This window comes from Ochotona curzoniae, unplaced genomic scaffold (genome assembly GCF_017591425.1).
Source record: "Ochotona curzoniae isolate NIBS_2020 unplaced genomic scaffold, NIBS_Ocur_1.0 scaffold_3223, whole genome shotgun sequence".
NCBI lineage: Eukaryota > Metazoa > Chordata > Mammalia > Lagomorpha > Ochotonidae > Ochotona > Ochotona curzoniae.
Genome location: NW_024467108.1, coordinates 16,074,841 through 16,092,753, shown reverse-complemented (window position 1 = coordinate 16,092,753; position 17,913 = coordinate 16,074,841). Strand labels below are relative to the sequence as shown.

Below are 17,913 nucleotides of genomic sequence, written 5' to 3'. Positions count from 1 at the left end.
CAGCAACCCTATTACAAAAAGTCATCTTTTCCTATTGGCTACATAATTATTTTTGAACTAGTTTGTAAATTTATTAGATTTTTAAGAGAGTTTTGACTACTTCACCAAAAGCTCCTAGAATTTTATCACATGGAAGGAATGCCAATACAAAGATTTTTAAAAGATTTATTAGGCCCGGTGCGGTGGCTCAGTGGTTAAGGTCCTTGCCTTGTACGCCCAGGATCCCATATGGGCGCCGGTTCTATCCCCAGCAGCCCCGCTTCCCTTCCAGCTCCCTGCCTGTGGCCCGGGAAAGCAGTCGAGGACGGCCCAAAGCTTTGGGACCCTGCACCCGCGTGGGAGACCCGGAAGAGGCTCCTGGCTTCGGATCGGCATAGTATCGGCCTGTTGCGCTCACTTGGGGAGTGAATCATCGGACGGAAGATCTTCCTCTCTGTCTCTCCTCTCTGTATATCCGCCTTTCCAATAAAAAAATAATAAAAATAAATCTTTAAAAAAAATTAAAAAAAAAATCTTTTTTAAAAAAAGATTTATTTATTTAGCTGACAAATAGTTACACAAGAGGGACAGAGAGAAAAACAGAGAGAGCCCAAATGACTACAAAGGCGATTGCTGAAATCAGGAGTCATGAACTCCACACAGGTCTCCCAAAAGAGGGCAGGGGCCCAGCACCTCAGCGGATCATCTGCTTTCCTCCACTGGCTTCACAGCAGGGAATCTGTATCAGTACCACTATTAGCATCATGGAACAAAGCACAGTTGAGGGACTACCCCAACAAACTAACAAGAAATAAGTGTCCTCAGTGAAGAAGTCTTTCAGAGATTCATTCTTTTGTTGTTGTTGTTGTTTTGTTTTGTTTTTAAAGATTTATTTTTTATTATTTTTTTTTTATTGGAAAGGCTGATATACAGAGAGGAGAGACAGAGAGGAAGATCTTCTGTCCCATGATTCACTCCCCAAGTGAGCGCAACGGCCAATGCTATGCCGATCCGAAGCCAGGAGCCTCTTCTGGGTCTCCCACGCGGGTGCAGGGTCCCAAAGCTTTGGGCTGTCCTCGACTGCTTTCCCGGACCACAGGCAGGGAGCTGGAAGGGAAGCGGGGCTGCCTGGATAGAACCGGCGCCCATATGGGATCCTGGGCGTGCAAGGCGAGGACCTTAACCACTGAGCCTCCGCGCCGGGCCCCAGAGATTCATTCTTAAAGTTCATGCATTTTGTTTCCAATTGCATAAGCCAAGGCTGCTAAACATGGCTTTGGTATAATTGTTCATGAGACTGCCATCTAAAATATAAGTCTAAAATATAATATCTAAAATATAAGGTTCATTTTTAGGCTGTGATTTGACTCTATTTAATCATAAGCTGTCCAGATCTGTGTAAATTGCTTTACACTTTTCCATTGTACAGAGTTAGCTAATTCACATGGTTTCTGAATCCCACTCAGCATACAACATGCAAATACACAGCTTCAGCTTACTGAAAAGTATTTTACAATGCTATCAGATAAAAGTATTATGGAATAAGCAAACTATATGATGAAAATAAAATAATAGTTTTTCATTTGGGCTAGAATCAGTATTCTCATCCAAGTGTATCATGTAGAAAAAAAAAGTATTTCATTAGCATAGCAATATGTAAATACCCATTTACATAGCAAGTATTTACATATTAAAATTTTGTTTACATAGTAAATTTCATTGGCATCACCTGTTCCAATCTGCCCTAACAACAATGGCCACTTCTTGTTCAGCAAATATGTGGGGGATCGAAAGTTATTGATAATGTTTTTTATCTGGTTTTTGTTTTCAAAAAGGTTCGTATAATTTTTCACTTTACATATATTGCTTATAGCCTTTTATCAAGAATACATCTTATTTGTAAAAGGTAATTATTATACTATAGATTCACTATATTTATGAGTTGTGACTACATCAGTTTCCCAAGCAGTATGTTGCAATCATGACCTTGTTACTCAGTGGCCAAGCAGATCCCGAAATCTCTGCCCCGGTGTCTTGGGACAGCCTTGTATACTTTTCCCCATATGCTTGACAACAGCATATTTGAGAGTATTTGGAAGGACTATATTTCCTGGTGATTCCACATACTTTTTTTTTATTATATTAGGCAGTTCTCCTTAGCTTTATTATTTAATTCTGCTTGTCAACTTCACTATGATGTTATGTAATTATAGAATAATGCTTGTCTACTTTGCTTTTGATCCTTAGAGAGGAAAAGTAATGTTTATACTATCTCCAAATATATGGTTTTCTAAGGCTCATGGAAGCTTGAACTATGTATAGTATGGAAAACTATGCATGCATCTTTAAAAGTTCTTGTGCCTAAATAAACTCATACTAATATACAATGACACGGGTGAATAGCACTAGCTTGTGGCAGCAAGATTAAGAAACACCTTCTAATAGAGCAACGTAAGTCCTACTAAAACTGAAACAATTACAAACACCAAAATCATGGTGAAACTTTAGTGGTAGGAGACATAACTGATGCTTCATGCAAGTTTATGTAAATAATTTAAACATAGAAATCATCAATTTACAAATGCATAACTCATTTTAAGATGAAGTGAGCTCACGCTCAAGATGAAGCCTCAGTAGAGACCATCCACATCAGCCTCCGAGGGGGAAAACTTAATCTAGTTCACATCCTAATTGAAAAAGACCAATGATTAACAGCAAAAGCCATGACCCACATCCTATCTGGCTCAATTACTTCAGGTGACACAATTCTGACTGTAAAAAGTCCAGCAGACTTGTCCTCTGTGGGTTGCCAACCTACTGCACATAAAAAGGCTATAGACGAGAAAAGAGCTTCCAATAGAAGCTTTAGACAATTAGGATCTAGAGCCTGAAGTATTTATCTGAAGTTTGAACAGAAGATGAAGCTCATCTTTGCTGGCATAATACTAAAGGCAAACCACTACTCAAGCAATGGATACCAGGAGATAGAAGCAGTCCAGAGTCAGAGCAAAAGCAGATACGCAAAGAGAAAACGGCATGGCAACTGTTTTTTAAAAATTCTAAAAGTTTATTAACCACTGTTGACTTTTCAAGGCAAAAGAATAATAACATGGTCTTACAATGAGATTTCTACAGAAAAGTTAGCCAAAACTTGAACTGGAAAATACCTGGGAAGGTTTTACCAGAGAATCTTTTTTTTTTTTTTTAATGTTCCTGACTATTCCTCTTATCAAGCAGAAGTTTTGACAGGAAATCATTTGGCATCCAACTTACAGTCCTGAAGTGGCAGCTTCTCATTTGCTTTCTACTTTAAAAAATATGTTTAAAAGGCATTGGTTTTTGTTCAGTTTATAATGTAAAAAGGATGGCATTGATATGGTGAAGTTTCCAGAATTCTCAGTTTTTAAAGGATGGATGAAATGGATCTTGACATGATTACTTGTGTCTTGAACTTGATAGAGCTTGGTTGATAAAGCTTTTTTTTTTTATTAATTTCATATTTTAATTCCATTTTCTACATGAATATGGCCGTTATGATTCTTTCTGATTGACATGCCATAGGATTCAGTACATACTGTCTAAGGTATCCTCTTAAGCGACTTCCCTCAGAGTCCCTGCTGCAGCCTGCACTGTGAAGGCTGCAATAGAAATCTGTTTCTTCACTTCTTCCCAGGCCTTGGATTGGTCCTGTTTGTTTTCAATGTCAAACAGAGCATCATATATTCCTGGGAATGACACTCCTGCATACTTATTATGGCTGTTTGGAGCATAGATGATATGCCTGTGGATAAAATAGTTTGCTATTAGTCACCTAAATAAAAGACAAGAGAAAAAAAAGACCAGTCAATCATTCCTGGATAGCCTATTCATAATTTTATAATCTGAATGATTCACTTATCAATTGAACTTACAAGTTTAATTATTCTTAAAGATTAGCCTATGAAATATGTCCTGACTTTAAACAAATGTGTTGGTTAGTAATAATAACAATGATAGCAAAAATAGCTGGCTACCCACTATAGTCATGTCTGTTATTAAAAAATATTTATGATGTTTCTCATCTTAACAGAAGATTTCTGAAATCTGAACTTTTTCTAATTTCATAAAGGAGGAAACTGAAGTTCAAATGGTTAAGTAGGTAAGCCATTAGTCTTGATATAATTTTGCAGATAAGTGCTGAAATCTTATATCATACTATGCCCTAAATTATAGCATGATATAATCATTGATCCTGTATATAAAACACCCTATTACTGTCTTGGCATTTTTCTGTTCTTTAAAAAAAGATTCGCTAACATGCTAAAACAATTAATTTAAAGCATGATGAATCATTAAAAATAGTTTTGCAATGTTCTATGTGATCTAGATAGAAGACTTCTGTTGCAAGGGTTAAGCCAGTTCATGCAACAGCCCTGTCCTGGGAAGTTTCAAAGTGAAAAGAAATTTTTGTTTCGACCATAAACAAATAAATAATAACACTATGGAAAGGAATTAGATTTTTTCCTTACCTGTAGAAAGGCCTGTCTGGTAGCCCTAAGGGATCAATGAAGGCTCGTTCTAGGAACATTAGTTGATCATTCACAATTCTCAACAATATTGGGCTGTAAAAGGAAAATAGTGAAACCCTCAAGAAAGTGGATCTACTACTCAGAAAACTAAACACATAGAGCAAAACGAAACCTGCCAGTATAATACATAGTGACCATATTTTTAAAACCCTTTGAATTAGGATTACATTGAGATTTATTAAATCACACAAATAATTATGTGAGAAAATGATAGTAATATTTGTATCAAAATAATTATTGATAAAACTAAGATGATAAATATAAACAGGACTCTTTCACCCTTGGTGGACTAATAATCTACTCATAGAAGTGATAATCCATTCACATTTAGTGATTTATCAAGTGATAGCCAATGGTGGCAATAATGATGATAATACTATTGAAGACAATGTTGGTGAGCACACATTACTGTGTTTCCCCTAACATGTCAACAATGATGGAAGGCTGTGATACACCAAATCCTCACTGCTGTAACAGATCTCACATCACACAGGCTGCTGGTAGGTTTGTTATTACTAAAGGAACAATTCAGTATTACTGAAATATTCTTTGGTTCTTAATCTTCTTATAATAAAACTTTAATAACATAACTTTACAAATCACTTCCTGTGTAACATTTATTACTTTAAATAGTTAGGAACATGCTATTTTAATCTTCAGTTTTAGAGTGAAACATGAGGTCAGCATGATGCTTACAACTGTGTCATAGAAATTAAGGAATAACTAAAGTACCTGCCATTTAGATTTAAGCTAGTTTCAACATTTATTTAGTCTCATAATTTGAGATTTTGTGGTAGTATGAACACAGCATAGATTTATGGTAACATTTCCTATAATGGACGGAGACAATTGAGATCATTTTACTATGAATCTCATTCAAAGTCATTATTTCAAATGCAGCCATTCGTGTATGCATCCACACATAAACTGTACCTGTACAAACACCTACCCCTGCAGCAATCTGATCATTCAGCTACTACTGAAATCCCTCCAGTGTTTCTTTGTACACTGAAGACGGTAACCCTAAGGAACAATGGCAGGCAAGTGTTCCAAGCACAAGATTTGTGTCAACATACTCTTTTCACTCCTGAAGTATGACAAATTTTCTAGTGAGGACTTGAGGACAACTATTGTTTATCAATAATGTGAAAAACACAAAAAGACTCAGGAAAGCAAGAGACACATGTCCTAAAATAACTGTAATCAAAGCCATAAAACACTTTGTCCAAAGTAGAAAACTTAGTAATTTTTGAAGATAGAAAACCAGCTTCACAGTCTTATATGTTGTTTAAGATTACCTTATCACAGAATTCTAATTTTTCATTTGTTTTAATCCGAGGAAATTTTGGAAAAAAATTTTGAATGTAAAACAAAATTCACTGAATTGAATTACACCCTATAAGGTTTTTCTCTTTGTTCAATAGAAACTAAGTATTTCATAGCCTTGGTTTACTTCTGACTTCATTGTAAGTATCTCATTATATTTCTTAAATTTATTAGTTTTAATGATGAGTTCTGAATATATATAATTAATTAATTAATTTTGAAAGCAATTTCTTTTAGCATTAAGTTTTGCTATAATTCTAGAATTCATATTTTTTCTCAACAGTCTTTTTCTTCCCAAATGAATGTTTTTCCATCAAAAAAAATTGACAATAATGGAAATATTAAACCTAAGCATTAGAAGAAATTGATGAGTTTAGAAATATTTATCATTATGCATTCATGGTCTTCAAAAATATTAAAATAATTCACAATACTACTGGAAAAGCATGAGAGTATTTGCTTAACTGTAATGCCTATATGAGTGGATACAACTATGATTTAAATTGCAATTAATTTGATATAAAATAATAGTATTTGGGTTGATAAACTCTGTTGGTACACTGCAATACTTTACTGTTTGTTTCTTTACAGGTGATATCTTCTTTATGAATTATTTATCATATCTATCATCAATATTTACAACTTTATTCCTTTGGCATTTGTCAATTATAAAAAAAAAATGTTTTAAATGTGGGCCCAGGGACCCAGCACAGTAGCCTAGCAGTTAAAGTCCTTGTCTAGCATGTGCCAGGATTTCATATGGGTGCCAGTTCTAATCCTGGCGGCCCCACTTCCCATCCAGCTCCCTCTATGGCCTGGGAAAGCAGTCGAGGATGGCCAGAAGCCTTGGGATCCTGCATTGGTATAACGGGGCACTTGGAAGATTCTCTGGGCTCCTGGCTCAGCTCTGGCCATTGTGGCCACTTGGGGAGTGAATCAGCAGATGGAAGATCTTTCTCTCTGTCTCTACTCCTCTCCATATATCTGACTTTGCAAACCAAATAAATAAATCCTAAAAAAAAAAAAAAAAAAAAAAAAAAAAGTGGGCCTGATGTGATGGTTCAGTGGCTAAACCCTGGCTTTGCATACACCAGGATCCCGTATGGGCACCAGTTCCTGTCTTGGCTGTTCTACTTCCCACCAGCTTCCTGCTTGTGGCCTAGAAAAGCAGCAGAGAATGGCAAAAAGCCTTGGGGTCCTGCACCTATGTGTGAGACCCAGCAGAAACTCCTGGTTCCTGGCTTTGGACTGGCTCAGCTCGAGTCATTGTGGCCAGTTGAGGATTAAGCTAGGGAACTAGAGAGGTCTTTCTCACTGACTCTCCTTCTGTCTGTGAATGTGCCTTTGCAATAAAAATAAATAAATCATTTTTTAAAAAAATTTGAAGCGTTTATTACTCCATTTCCATATAGGCTGGTACAGAAGTTTTCAATTCTTTTTTCTTCAGAGTGTTAATTTTTCATATTCCAAACAATATTACTATTCTCAAGACTGATGTCACTGTCCTTTTCCCCTTGCTTTTTTTTTTTTAAGATTTATTTATTCCTTTGAAAGACAGAGTTACAGAGAAAGAAGGCCAAGGGTAGAGCAAGGAATTCTTCTACCACATGCTGGTTTACTTCCCAAATGGCAGTAACAGCTGGTGTAGGGCTAGTACAAAGCTGGAAACTATGAGATTCTTTCAGATCTCCCACTTGGGTTCAGATCTTTCGCTGCTTTCTTGAGTGTCTTAGCAGGGAGTTAGATTGGGAGTGAAGCAGCTGGGACTTGAACTGACAGACATACAAAATGTTGACACTGTAGGCAGTGGCTTATGCCTCTATGCAACAGTACGGGCCCATTTCCAACATTGCTTTTTAACAATGCTTGGTATCTCCTTTTCAAGAGATTTCCATTTTAATAAATAATTCCTCCTGTTCTTACTGTTTGTTTGCATATAATGTAAAGCAGATTATGAGTTTACTTTTTTCTCTGTTGCTAAAATGTCAATTTTTTATTGAGTAAGTCTTTCCCCATTGATGTTTGTTGTACCCTTCTTTACAAAGCTTGTTTCCACTTCAATATCATGGATCTTATTCTGGATATTTATTGTTATTCTTCTGTGTATTCCTGCATCAATTACCTTGGATTTTGTATTTGTGTTATGACACCATGTTTGCTCACCTTCACAATTCTATTTCAATTTCTTTTTCCTCAATCATCGGGGGAAACATTTTGTTCTTAAAATCTGTCCATGTTAAGCATTACATGCAAAATTCATCTGAAATATGTATAATAGTTACAAAAACTGACAGCCCCACAATATTTACTACTCTGGATAAACGTAATTTCACCAGCTGGATATGGAAAGGAGGAACAGAGGTAATGATCTCATGAGGCAGAAAGATGTGCTCTGGGAATTATGGGATTTAGTTGACGTATGCTATAAGGATCCTGAAGAAATATAACACAAAACTGGGAAAAGCTAGGGTCCCGTAACAGAGCCCTCAGTACTCAGATGAGTGGGTATGACACAAGAAATCGGTTAGCAGGAAGGAGGCAAACTGTTGAGCAAGAAGCTTCCATTCAGTGTCAGAAACTGGCCTTTGAGAGACATGGCAATGCGGAGTAGGCTGCATTAGAGTGGAGAGGAGAAATCAGCCAAAAGTTTCTATAGACATTTCCGTGACAGAGATGCTGTTTAGCACTCCCTTTGAATATTCACGGGTCCCTACTGCAGAAACAAATACACAAAACATACTTGCTTTTATCCAAGTCCTGGAGTCTGTCATTGAATTTAGAAGCAATTTCTGTAAAATTGTTTACTGCAGAAAAAAGTGAATCTGAAACATAAATTTGGATCATCAAAAACTTTTAGGATATAACTTCTCCCATCCAAGCACTAACAAGTCCCCAGGAATGCTTAGCTTTTGATATCTGACTACATCAGACATGTTCTATCATTCAAGAAAAGGGAATTGTAACAGAGAACCATCCTGCTTTGTGTTTGACAAAGCATTTCTATCCCATGTATTATAAAATATGAGTATTTATGGACTGAGAGACAGATTTACAAACATAAGCAGTATGTTTCATCAAATGTAATTGCAAACATTATAAATGATTGAAGTATGGACAATTACATTTTAGAGATTAACAGAAATACACAGAACATTTTGGAAAGAGGAAGTATAACATACCAAAGGATACGTCATATGTTTTCATTTCCTCCGGATGTTGCATTGAAATATTGTAGATTGTGCCAGCATAACTTTTTAAAGCTACAGCATAATCTCGACAGTCAAAAGGGAGCACTAAAGAGTTGGCTAGTTCAAACACGAGGCCTCCACGAACCTGGGCCACTGTGGCATGATATTTAAATGTTGGGTCATAAAATTTTTCCACCAACTCATATGTTTCATAGACACTGTGGTACAGTGGATAGCTGCTGAATTTGTAGACATCCTACAAAATAACAAAATATATCTTTTGTACATTTACTTATATTATTTGTAAATACAACGTTTTCTATTATGATAAAAAGCATTGTACTGCATTAGCCATATTTATTGTGTGTTGCTGATTTATGCCTTTTTGAAATCAATTTTAAAGAGCTTACTTTGTTAAAAAAAATTAAAAAGAGCTTACTTTGTTATTGATATAAAATAACTGTTTATACAGTTCAAGGGAATCTACAATTTACCTATCAGGGTTTAAATTTCATCTTCAGGAATTGCCATAAAAATGTGGAAAGTTATTTGATCTTTTTTGCTACAGCTTTCTCATATATAAAATATGGACAGTATTAATATCTACCCTCATCCTCACTCCCTATCTAGCCCTGCCAAAAGCCCTAATCCAATTGTAGGGGATTCAAGACTTTCTATGTGGAAAAATAACAAATTCAAGAGTAAACACCTATGGAGATTTAGTGTGAGCTGTAAATCTCCGCCTGTCTTGGCTACCTTAGGAACTGGGCTCATTCCGTTTCCTCTACTGCAATATTCCCATGGTGATAGTCCTGAATAAAGCTTTCCTCTTCATTTTGACAAGTGTCAGAATATATTTTCTTTAACAATACAAAGCTGAAAAATTAGAAGTTGAAGCAATTTTCATCTGATGAGCAGAAATCAGGTCTGGGATAAGGACAGAAGTGAGATGAGAAGCCTTTGTTTTGAACTGGAAGTTTTTACCACACTAAGTGGTATTTTATGAACTATCAGCCACTTCATCTGAAGTGAAAGCTAAAGAAATTATTATCAATAGCAATAATAGGAAAGGATTTCCATTTTGTTCTCTGTGCATTATGCCTTCTGCTATGTGTTCAGTGGTTGAGGTTGTAATAAATAAAAATACAAATATTCATAGTTCTTGATACTAACTTACATTGAAAGAAGAGCCATTAATAATTCTTACATTTCTAATTTAAATGAGCAAGAAATATTGTGCCTTTGATAAAACCAAAAGTATAAGTGGACAAATGGAAGCTCAAGTTTGCAGAAACAAGTCCTGGTGACAAAAGACACTTGGATATAGGACTTTTAGTATTAGATGCAGGAAATATTGCATGCATGAGCAATACCTAAACACTGAGAATTCTCCCTTCTGATTTCAAAATCCTCTAGTCTCCTAGTGTTGCCATCTTATACTCAAGTAGAACTACTTGCTGAATCTAGATATATTCATAAACGATCTTGAAAATTTATCGAGATAGACTTACCCAATTCTTAGTGTAACGTGCTCTACCTGCAGCAATGCCAAGTCTTTGGAAAAAAACTTCAAAGTCATTACCAGATCCCAACTTGCTAATGCTGTTAGGGAACCAGAACAGCGTTATTGCCATGTAATTTCTTCATCAAATACAGATTTACAATCAATTAAACAAAACTCTGTTTTTACTATCATAAATATAATGTTAAACATATATACCTTGGCAGCAAAACTTAGAGTAATATTAATTTTGAACATAAAATATCATTGCTATGACAAGTTTGTGTTAGGGTGTCTATTTTATGTCACAATATAAGAAAGACTTGAAGTTTGAAAATATTTTTCTAAATTGTATCATCTTATCTATCACCTACATTTGCTACTAATGATAAAATGAACAGAAGAAATCATTTTCAGGTGATTCAGATGTAAATGTTTGAGTTTTAAGATATTCTGACTATTGAAATCCATTTAGAAGATAAAAATACACATTCTTCTTCCATAGCATTTGGAACTATAGCCAATGCTGAAGTAGTGCTTCATTTTTTTTTTTTTAGAAAACTGAAACTATTTGTTCACCAATGTTCAGATAAAAGAATAACTAAAGACAGAAATATGAGGGAGGTACTTTTCACCATTATGTTTACAATATTTTTTTTGTATCAGATATATTTATTACTTATTCTACTAAGAATCATTTTCAGTGGTTATAGAGTTCACTTTAAAACACAAGTAATCTTTAACTTACGAACCTAAGCAATAGTTTTCTTTACTAGATATTAGAGTGTTTCAGAACATTTTGAAAGTTAATTAACGAATCAAACAAAATATCCTTTTATTTTCAAACTGATGCCACATTGCAATAACATTCAAGTTTTCTTTCTTTACCTGGGCCTATCAGTGAATTCATATGAAGGACTTTTCTCATACCAGCTCTCATAAAGGGATTTTCCTTCAAAGCCTTCGTCAGGGCTTTGCAGCTACAAACATCAAAAGGAAACAGAGAACACTTACAAACCAGAGGACCACAGGGTGAATGGGCAAACCATAGCTCAGCAAAACAGAAACGGTCTGCCATATGTTAGTTGTCAAGATGTGACAGTGAATTTCTGGCAATAGGGAAAATGTCCATGCTATTATATAGAGGCATAATTGCATTATACATGAAATACATAAGAAAAAATGTCACACCAGATGATTACCAAACCACTACCTTGAGGTGATTGAGCATATTGAGTGGTTTTTTTCCTAATTTTTTAAATTGAAGGAAGCCTCTCTCAAAACCATAGATTTCTCCTCCCCTTAAGGAAAATGAAAGCAAGACAGTTAAGTGTACGTTTTCCTTTTTGACATGCTATAGGAGTTCAACCCCCATGACTCAACCAAGTTCAATGGCTTTTTACTGCTGTCAGAATTTAGGTAGCCTTGAGTACTCTGCTATAGTTAGATCTGAGAAGGAAGCTTTGGTGCTCTGTGTATAGTAGAATGACTACAAATAACAATAATATTATATAAAGCCACACACATTGAAAGACTTGAAAAGAGAATTTTGAACATTTTCAACATAAAGTGATAAGGAATGTTTGAGGTAATAGGTATGCTTATCCTGATTTGAGCATAACACAATATATTAATTTACAAGACATCGCATGGTACCATTAATTGGTACAAGTTTTATTTGTCAGTCAAACATTTCTAAAAGAAGTAATTGAGCTATCACCCTGGCTGAATGGAGCCAGCGGACTAAAACTTAGCAGAAAGGAAGCACCTTACAGAGTCTCGTCTATCCTTAGTGCAAAGATCATTTGACCATCTGAGTTAGCATTTGGTGTTTCTATAATACTCTGTCTCAGTCACGTAGAGTCTAACATCTTATGTGTCCTGAGTTAATTCATATGATTATTTTTGTAGTATAAACCAGTAATAAAAACTAAAGGATCCTGCTGCAAAACCATGTCCCCGCATCATGGGAAGTGAAGACACATAGTATGTATCTCCACCCCCAAATAAAAAAAGGAATCCCAATGAAACTGCTAACCACACCTTGACAATTTGATACCATTGTCTACACCTACAATGTCATGATACACTTAAACAGAAGAAGGTTGGATTTCTGACTGTAGCTGAAAGGCAATACTGTTGTAATAACATGGGGGAAACAGCACTGGATGGGGAGAAGGAAAAGGGATAAAAGGGAGGAAAAGGGGGGCAAATCCCCACACTTACAAAACTGTATCATGAAAAATAATAACAATAGAAAAGACCAAATCTTGTTTCAGTTACTATTCAAGTTTGTGACTTCAGTGCCCTGATGTTCAGGGAGTTCAGTTTCCATGTTTTCAGAAGGAAAGCGGCAAAAATTAATGCTAAACAAAGCTGCCACACAGGGATAAGGGGCGAACTGAAGTCGTATGTTAAAACCGCACAGTTCCATATGTTTTATGGATTAATATTTGTCATGTGGTAAAAGATAAACATAACATATGACAATGAAACCTCAAAGAAGCATCATTTCTAGAACTTTGATTTTTCTAAATTAAATGTGATTCCTTTTACCTCTTTCGTAAGATTGTATACCAAACTGTACATCAGTGGTGTACAATCAACTCTCAGAGTGTAGTTTCCTAAAAGATAAAGAGAGGATAGATTGGTTTAACAGCATTTCTTTCTCTTTTTATTTTATTCAAAGACCACTGCAAACTTCCTTAGCCAGAATGATCTTTTTAAAATCTAAATTCAGTGTAAACACTCCTTTGGCTGCCCATCTCACTCTGTAAAACCCATCCATCATCTTCATCATGGCATGGGGCATACAGTGTCACACAGGAAGCAATCACGCATCACCTCCAACAAGTCTTCATGTCCCACTTCACCCAAAAACACTTTTTCAGTTGTCTTTGTACACAGCCTAGAATAATATTCAGTATTATATTTGCAATTCCTAATCTTTCTCTGGCCCAATGTCAGACTTTTGCTGCCTCCGTAACTAACATAGCATGTACTCTCTTTCCTAGCCACTTGTTCCTGAATTTGGCTTATTTTCATCCACGATACTCACCTATAACATCTTAGTAATTAAATTTTCTTATAAAAGACCCTCTCACCAGACCATAATTTCCAGAGTCAGGTATTCTGAAATTTGCTGCCATATCCCCAGCGCTTAGAACAATCCTAGCGCTTCCCGTTTATACAACAAACTCTTCTGAAAATGGATCTGCAAACCAGCTATCCACCAACCTGGTTCTGAACAGACAGCAGAGACAGAGTCCTCTTTCCTCAGGAATTAGACTGGCAGGTGTGAGTAAAGTGAAGCCATATGGGAGGCATGTTCTGGGGAAGCCATAGGCACAAAGGAAAGGGTGGCTAATTCAAAAATGGGTTCTAAGCAAGAAATGTTAAACAGACAAGAGGGAGGCTCAACTTCAGTTTTCTAGAACTGAGAGACAGCTGGGCCAAAAAGAAATGACAATGGCATCTAAGGGACAAACATGATAAAAAAAAAAAAAAAGATGACAAGCAGGTTTTAATCTGCATCTTAAGATCCATGTCTGGAAACAGCAAAATTTGAAGCTTTACAACTGGTCACCACAATTATTTCTGGAACATAAGGAGCTGATTTGAGAACTCTAAACTTCACCTGGGAAAAAATGTACAGATGGTCTTATTTACTTAGTAGACAGAAAGAGAGAACTCCTGTCTGCTGGTTTACTACACAGGTGCCTGCAATGGTCAGCTCTGGGTCAGCTCTGGGCCAGGCTGAAGCCAGGAACCCAGAACACAGTCCAGGTCCTCTGTGTGCCTATAGGGACCAATGACATCTGTCATTGCTTCTTGTCTCATGGGGACATAAGGATGAAATTAAAATTGAGCACAGTCAGGGCTCAAACCCAGGCATTTCAATATGGGATGTGGGCCCTCCAAAAGGCACCTTCACCAGTAGGCCAAACCATGCACTCCATCAGCCAATGCAATTTTTGAGACAGTTGTTTTGGCAGGTTTTATTTTAATTTAAATGTATGTATCTCAAAAACAAACTATCATATTTGAAACTCTCTACATCCCTTCACCCTATATAGAAAAGCAGTCAAATGAAGCAATATTTAATACAGCAAACTGCAGCACTTTGATCATAGTAAGAGAACTGATGCATAGTTTTTTCTATTGACTATATTGTAGAAGTTTCTGTTCTTCTTGTTTGGTCTTTCATTTAAGTTTAAAGCATATTGCCATAGAATGTGTATTTTTCATTTTCATATATTGCTGAATGAAAAAGCTAAGTTGCAGTATCATTTTAGCTGTACTATGACACCCAAAGCCTGTATAAGATACTAAGAGGCAACAGTGTAAGATTAGAAGGATCAAATTGAGACAGATTTACTTGATTTGAGTCTGAACTCAACTCTTCAATGCTGGTGTGATCTCAGGGAAGCCTCTTAACCTCTCTGAACCTGTTTCTTCTTCCACAGAACAGAGATAAGATAGACGCATACATCATAAGGCTACTGTGAGTATTAAACAAACATATCCATTGTAAGGCACTTAATATTGTCACATGGGTGTGCTTTGTGCGAACAGAATTGTACAAAGGTATGTCAACATGATGTTATCGTCCCAAATTGAAGACAGCAGTGGCTTTGGAGAGGGGATTAAATTTGAGAGCAAGTTGTGTAAGAAGTCTGCACTACTTGTAAATGTTCATCTTATCAAAAATTCCAAAGCATGATTAATTTTATTATTTGTGAAATGAATAATAAACGAAATGGGGTAAAAAAACACAATGTGTGCCCCAATCACATGCCTTCCAAATTAAAAAGTGATAGTCCAAAAAGACCAATTAGGTTTTTCAAAATACTTGAAAAATCACATCCTTAAAAAAAAAAAAACTTACCACTAAAGTGAACATTATTCCACATTTCGAGAACGTATGCTTGAAATTTTCATTGTGATAAACACATTTTACCTAATCATGTGTTTCAAAGAAAAGTAATAATAGTAATCAAAGATAACATTTGTGAATGTTTACTCTGCAAGGCACAGGTCTGGGAAGTTTGCAAATGCTAACTCGTTTTGCCTTGACAAGAACCTTGGAGACAGGTGCTCTTAGTAATTCTATTTGCAATACTGAGACACAGAAACTAGTAACTTTCACAGCACCAGCAGGAAGCAGAAAAACCAAGAATAACTCCAAGCAGCCTGACCTGAAAAGCCAGGTTCTCAGCCACCAACCTTAAAGAAGCAAGAAAAGAGAACTAAAATGAACTGTGCAAACTGCAGTGCACAATAATATAGTTCAGACTATATTATTGGGGGGGGAGGAAGATAAAAATGGCAATGTCAATGGGACTCCTCTGGATCATGTGACGATCGCCAACCCGGTAAACTAACATGTTGAAGAAGACATTCTAAAAGTTCACATTTCATTCTCTTCTTCCTTCCTTATTACATCCATGCAGCAAATACTTACGTAGTGAAATAGTGGGAATCAACAAGCAGGGGGAGGGGTATTCATTTTTGTTGTTTGTTTTTTCGGTTTTTGTTTGTTTTTGCTAAAGGACATAGTCCATTGGGGAAGGAAGTTTTAAAACCAAAAGTATTTGATAATAATAGGAATTCTGCGAAGGTTTGACTTCCCTGAGAAAGTACCACTTCAGTGGAGATTGTAAGTGTGAGAATCACACAGGTGGGGGAGAATCGAAGTGCAATCTGAGGAGGAGGAACAGTGGTGAAGTGACTGGGATTTCCCAAGAAATAGTGAGACTGAAAGAAATGACGAAGAACTACGTATTTTTGTATAATTCAACCTTGGATGCTTTTCATTTCATCCTTTATATATTTTAAGAACAAGTGCGTTTGTCAAGGACTATCTCAAATGCCAATCTCATTTCTTAAAATTTTCTTGAAGTTACTGTTATTTCTCCTGAAAATTGCCATAGCAGTTTGATTATATTCATATTCTAGCATTACAGCGTTCTAGTATAATATTCCAAATGGGATGATTTTATCATCTATATTGAGCCATAGAATAGAAGACAATTTCTTACTAACTTTCTCAGATAAGTAATCACTAAATATTTATTGAACAGAAGAAAAAAATACATTAAAAAATTTACTGAAAGACAAAATTTGGGATTTTTTTTTCAAAATTTGTGTGTATGATAGTACACTGACACTAAGAGTTAAATTTAAATAACACTTTTATATCTCATTCTAAACAATAAATTATTCGCTCAACAGGTGTTTGCTAAATTCCTGCTATCTAGAAATGAATCTGCTAGGGAAACAAATGTAGAATACTTGCTTTCTAAACTAGCTATTCTACAATGCAAAACACACACACACACACACACATACACAAAGACTTTCAACTTAGAACTTGCCCATGGCTGTGAGTCAGAAAGAGCAGCAGAAGGCAGCGGTGCCCAGCTGCATGATAATGGATCTTGTTCCTTCGTAGTATATCATTTTTTAACTCAGTTGCTGCTCTCCACACAATCATATCTCTTCTTTTGAAACCAAAGATACTCACCTTCTATGGAAGAATCAGCATTAATATAAGCCACACCACGTTCTTGAAGAAGTCTGGAATTCTCCTTTAAACACAACAAAAAGTATAAATAAAATTGTAACCTACTTCCTCCTTCCAAACTGTACATCAGCCTCTCCTGTACACTGATTTCTGATGTATGCTGATCCATGTTAACCAGAAATTTGGCTCTGAAGAATAAAATGAGAAATTAGCTTGAAAGAATTTCAGAAACAAGCGAAACATATGAAAGGCTAACACTTAAGGTGGAAACTGTCCATATATGTATGGTATGTGGAATAGGAGTTAATTTCTTAACCACATTCTATCTTTCAAATCATTGTCTTAGTGCAAATGAATGACCTAAGAGATATTCCATTCAGCATTTCCACAAACACCTCATTAGCAAAACAGATAAAATACCTAACTTTAAAAAAATTAGCTAGTTCCAATTTATAAACATAAAATGTATGAAAAATCAAGTCAAGTTCTCCTTTAGGCTGGCACCACCTGTTGGTGACAACTGATAACATCACATTTAGAACATGGTCAAGAAGCAGAGCAATGTTCTCTGCAGTGTCAAAACAGATGGTGACTCTAATGCAATTCCCTAGGCACTATCACTGTAAAACAATCTTAAAGCTATAAGTTAAAAACTGGAAAGCTTTATGTTCTTCCTAACATCAGCCAGGTCTAGAAGAGCAATCTAACGACAACAACAAAAAATTATGGTGCTCCATATGGTATCTAGGATGCAATAGGAGATAAGTAAATATTTACAAAGGCAAATAAGCTAAGAGAATAAACATTAGGTTCATATAGATATTT

The 17,913-nt window shown here is 35.8% G+C and overlaps 1 protein-coding gene across 2 annotated transcripts in view; it reads right to left on the bottom strand.

Annotated features, from left to right (window-relative positions):
• Positions 1 to 3,025: 3,025 nt before the first annotated feature.
• FOLH1B (folate hydrolase 1B) overlaps positions 3,026 to 17,913 on the bottom strand; it is a 42,967-nt gene continuing 28,079 nt past the window's right edge. Inside the window, exons 12-19 of one of the 2 annotated variants that reach the window (XM_040964057.1) lie at positions 17,089 to 17,152; positions 13,119 to 13,186; positions 11,451 to 11,542; positions 10,573 to 10,663; positions 9,053 to 9,317; positions 8,614 to 8,695; positions 4,488 to 4,580; positions 3,026 to 3,760 (exon numbers count right to left, since the gene is read on the bottom strand). In XM_040964057.1, coding sequence (XP_040819991.1) covers positions 3,571 to 3,760; positions 4,488 to 4,580; positions 8,614 to 8,695; positions 9,053 to 9,317; positions 10,573 to 10,663; positions 11,451 to 11,542; positions 13,119 to 13,186; positions 17,089 to 17,152 — 945 coding nt within the window. In that variant the 3' untranslated portion in view covers positions 3,026 to 3,570. The remainder of the gene's footprint in view (positions 3,761 to 4,487; positions 4,581 to 8,613; positions 8,696 to 9,052; positions 9,318 to 10,572; positions 10,664 to 11,450; positions 11,543 to 13,118; positions 13,187 to 17,088; positions 17,153 to 17,913) is intronic. The other variant, XM_040964058.1, reaches the window with a different exon arrangement.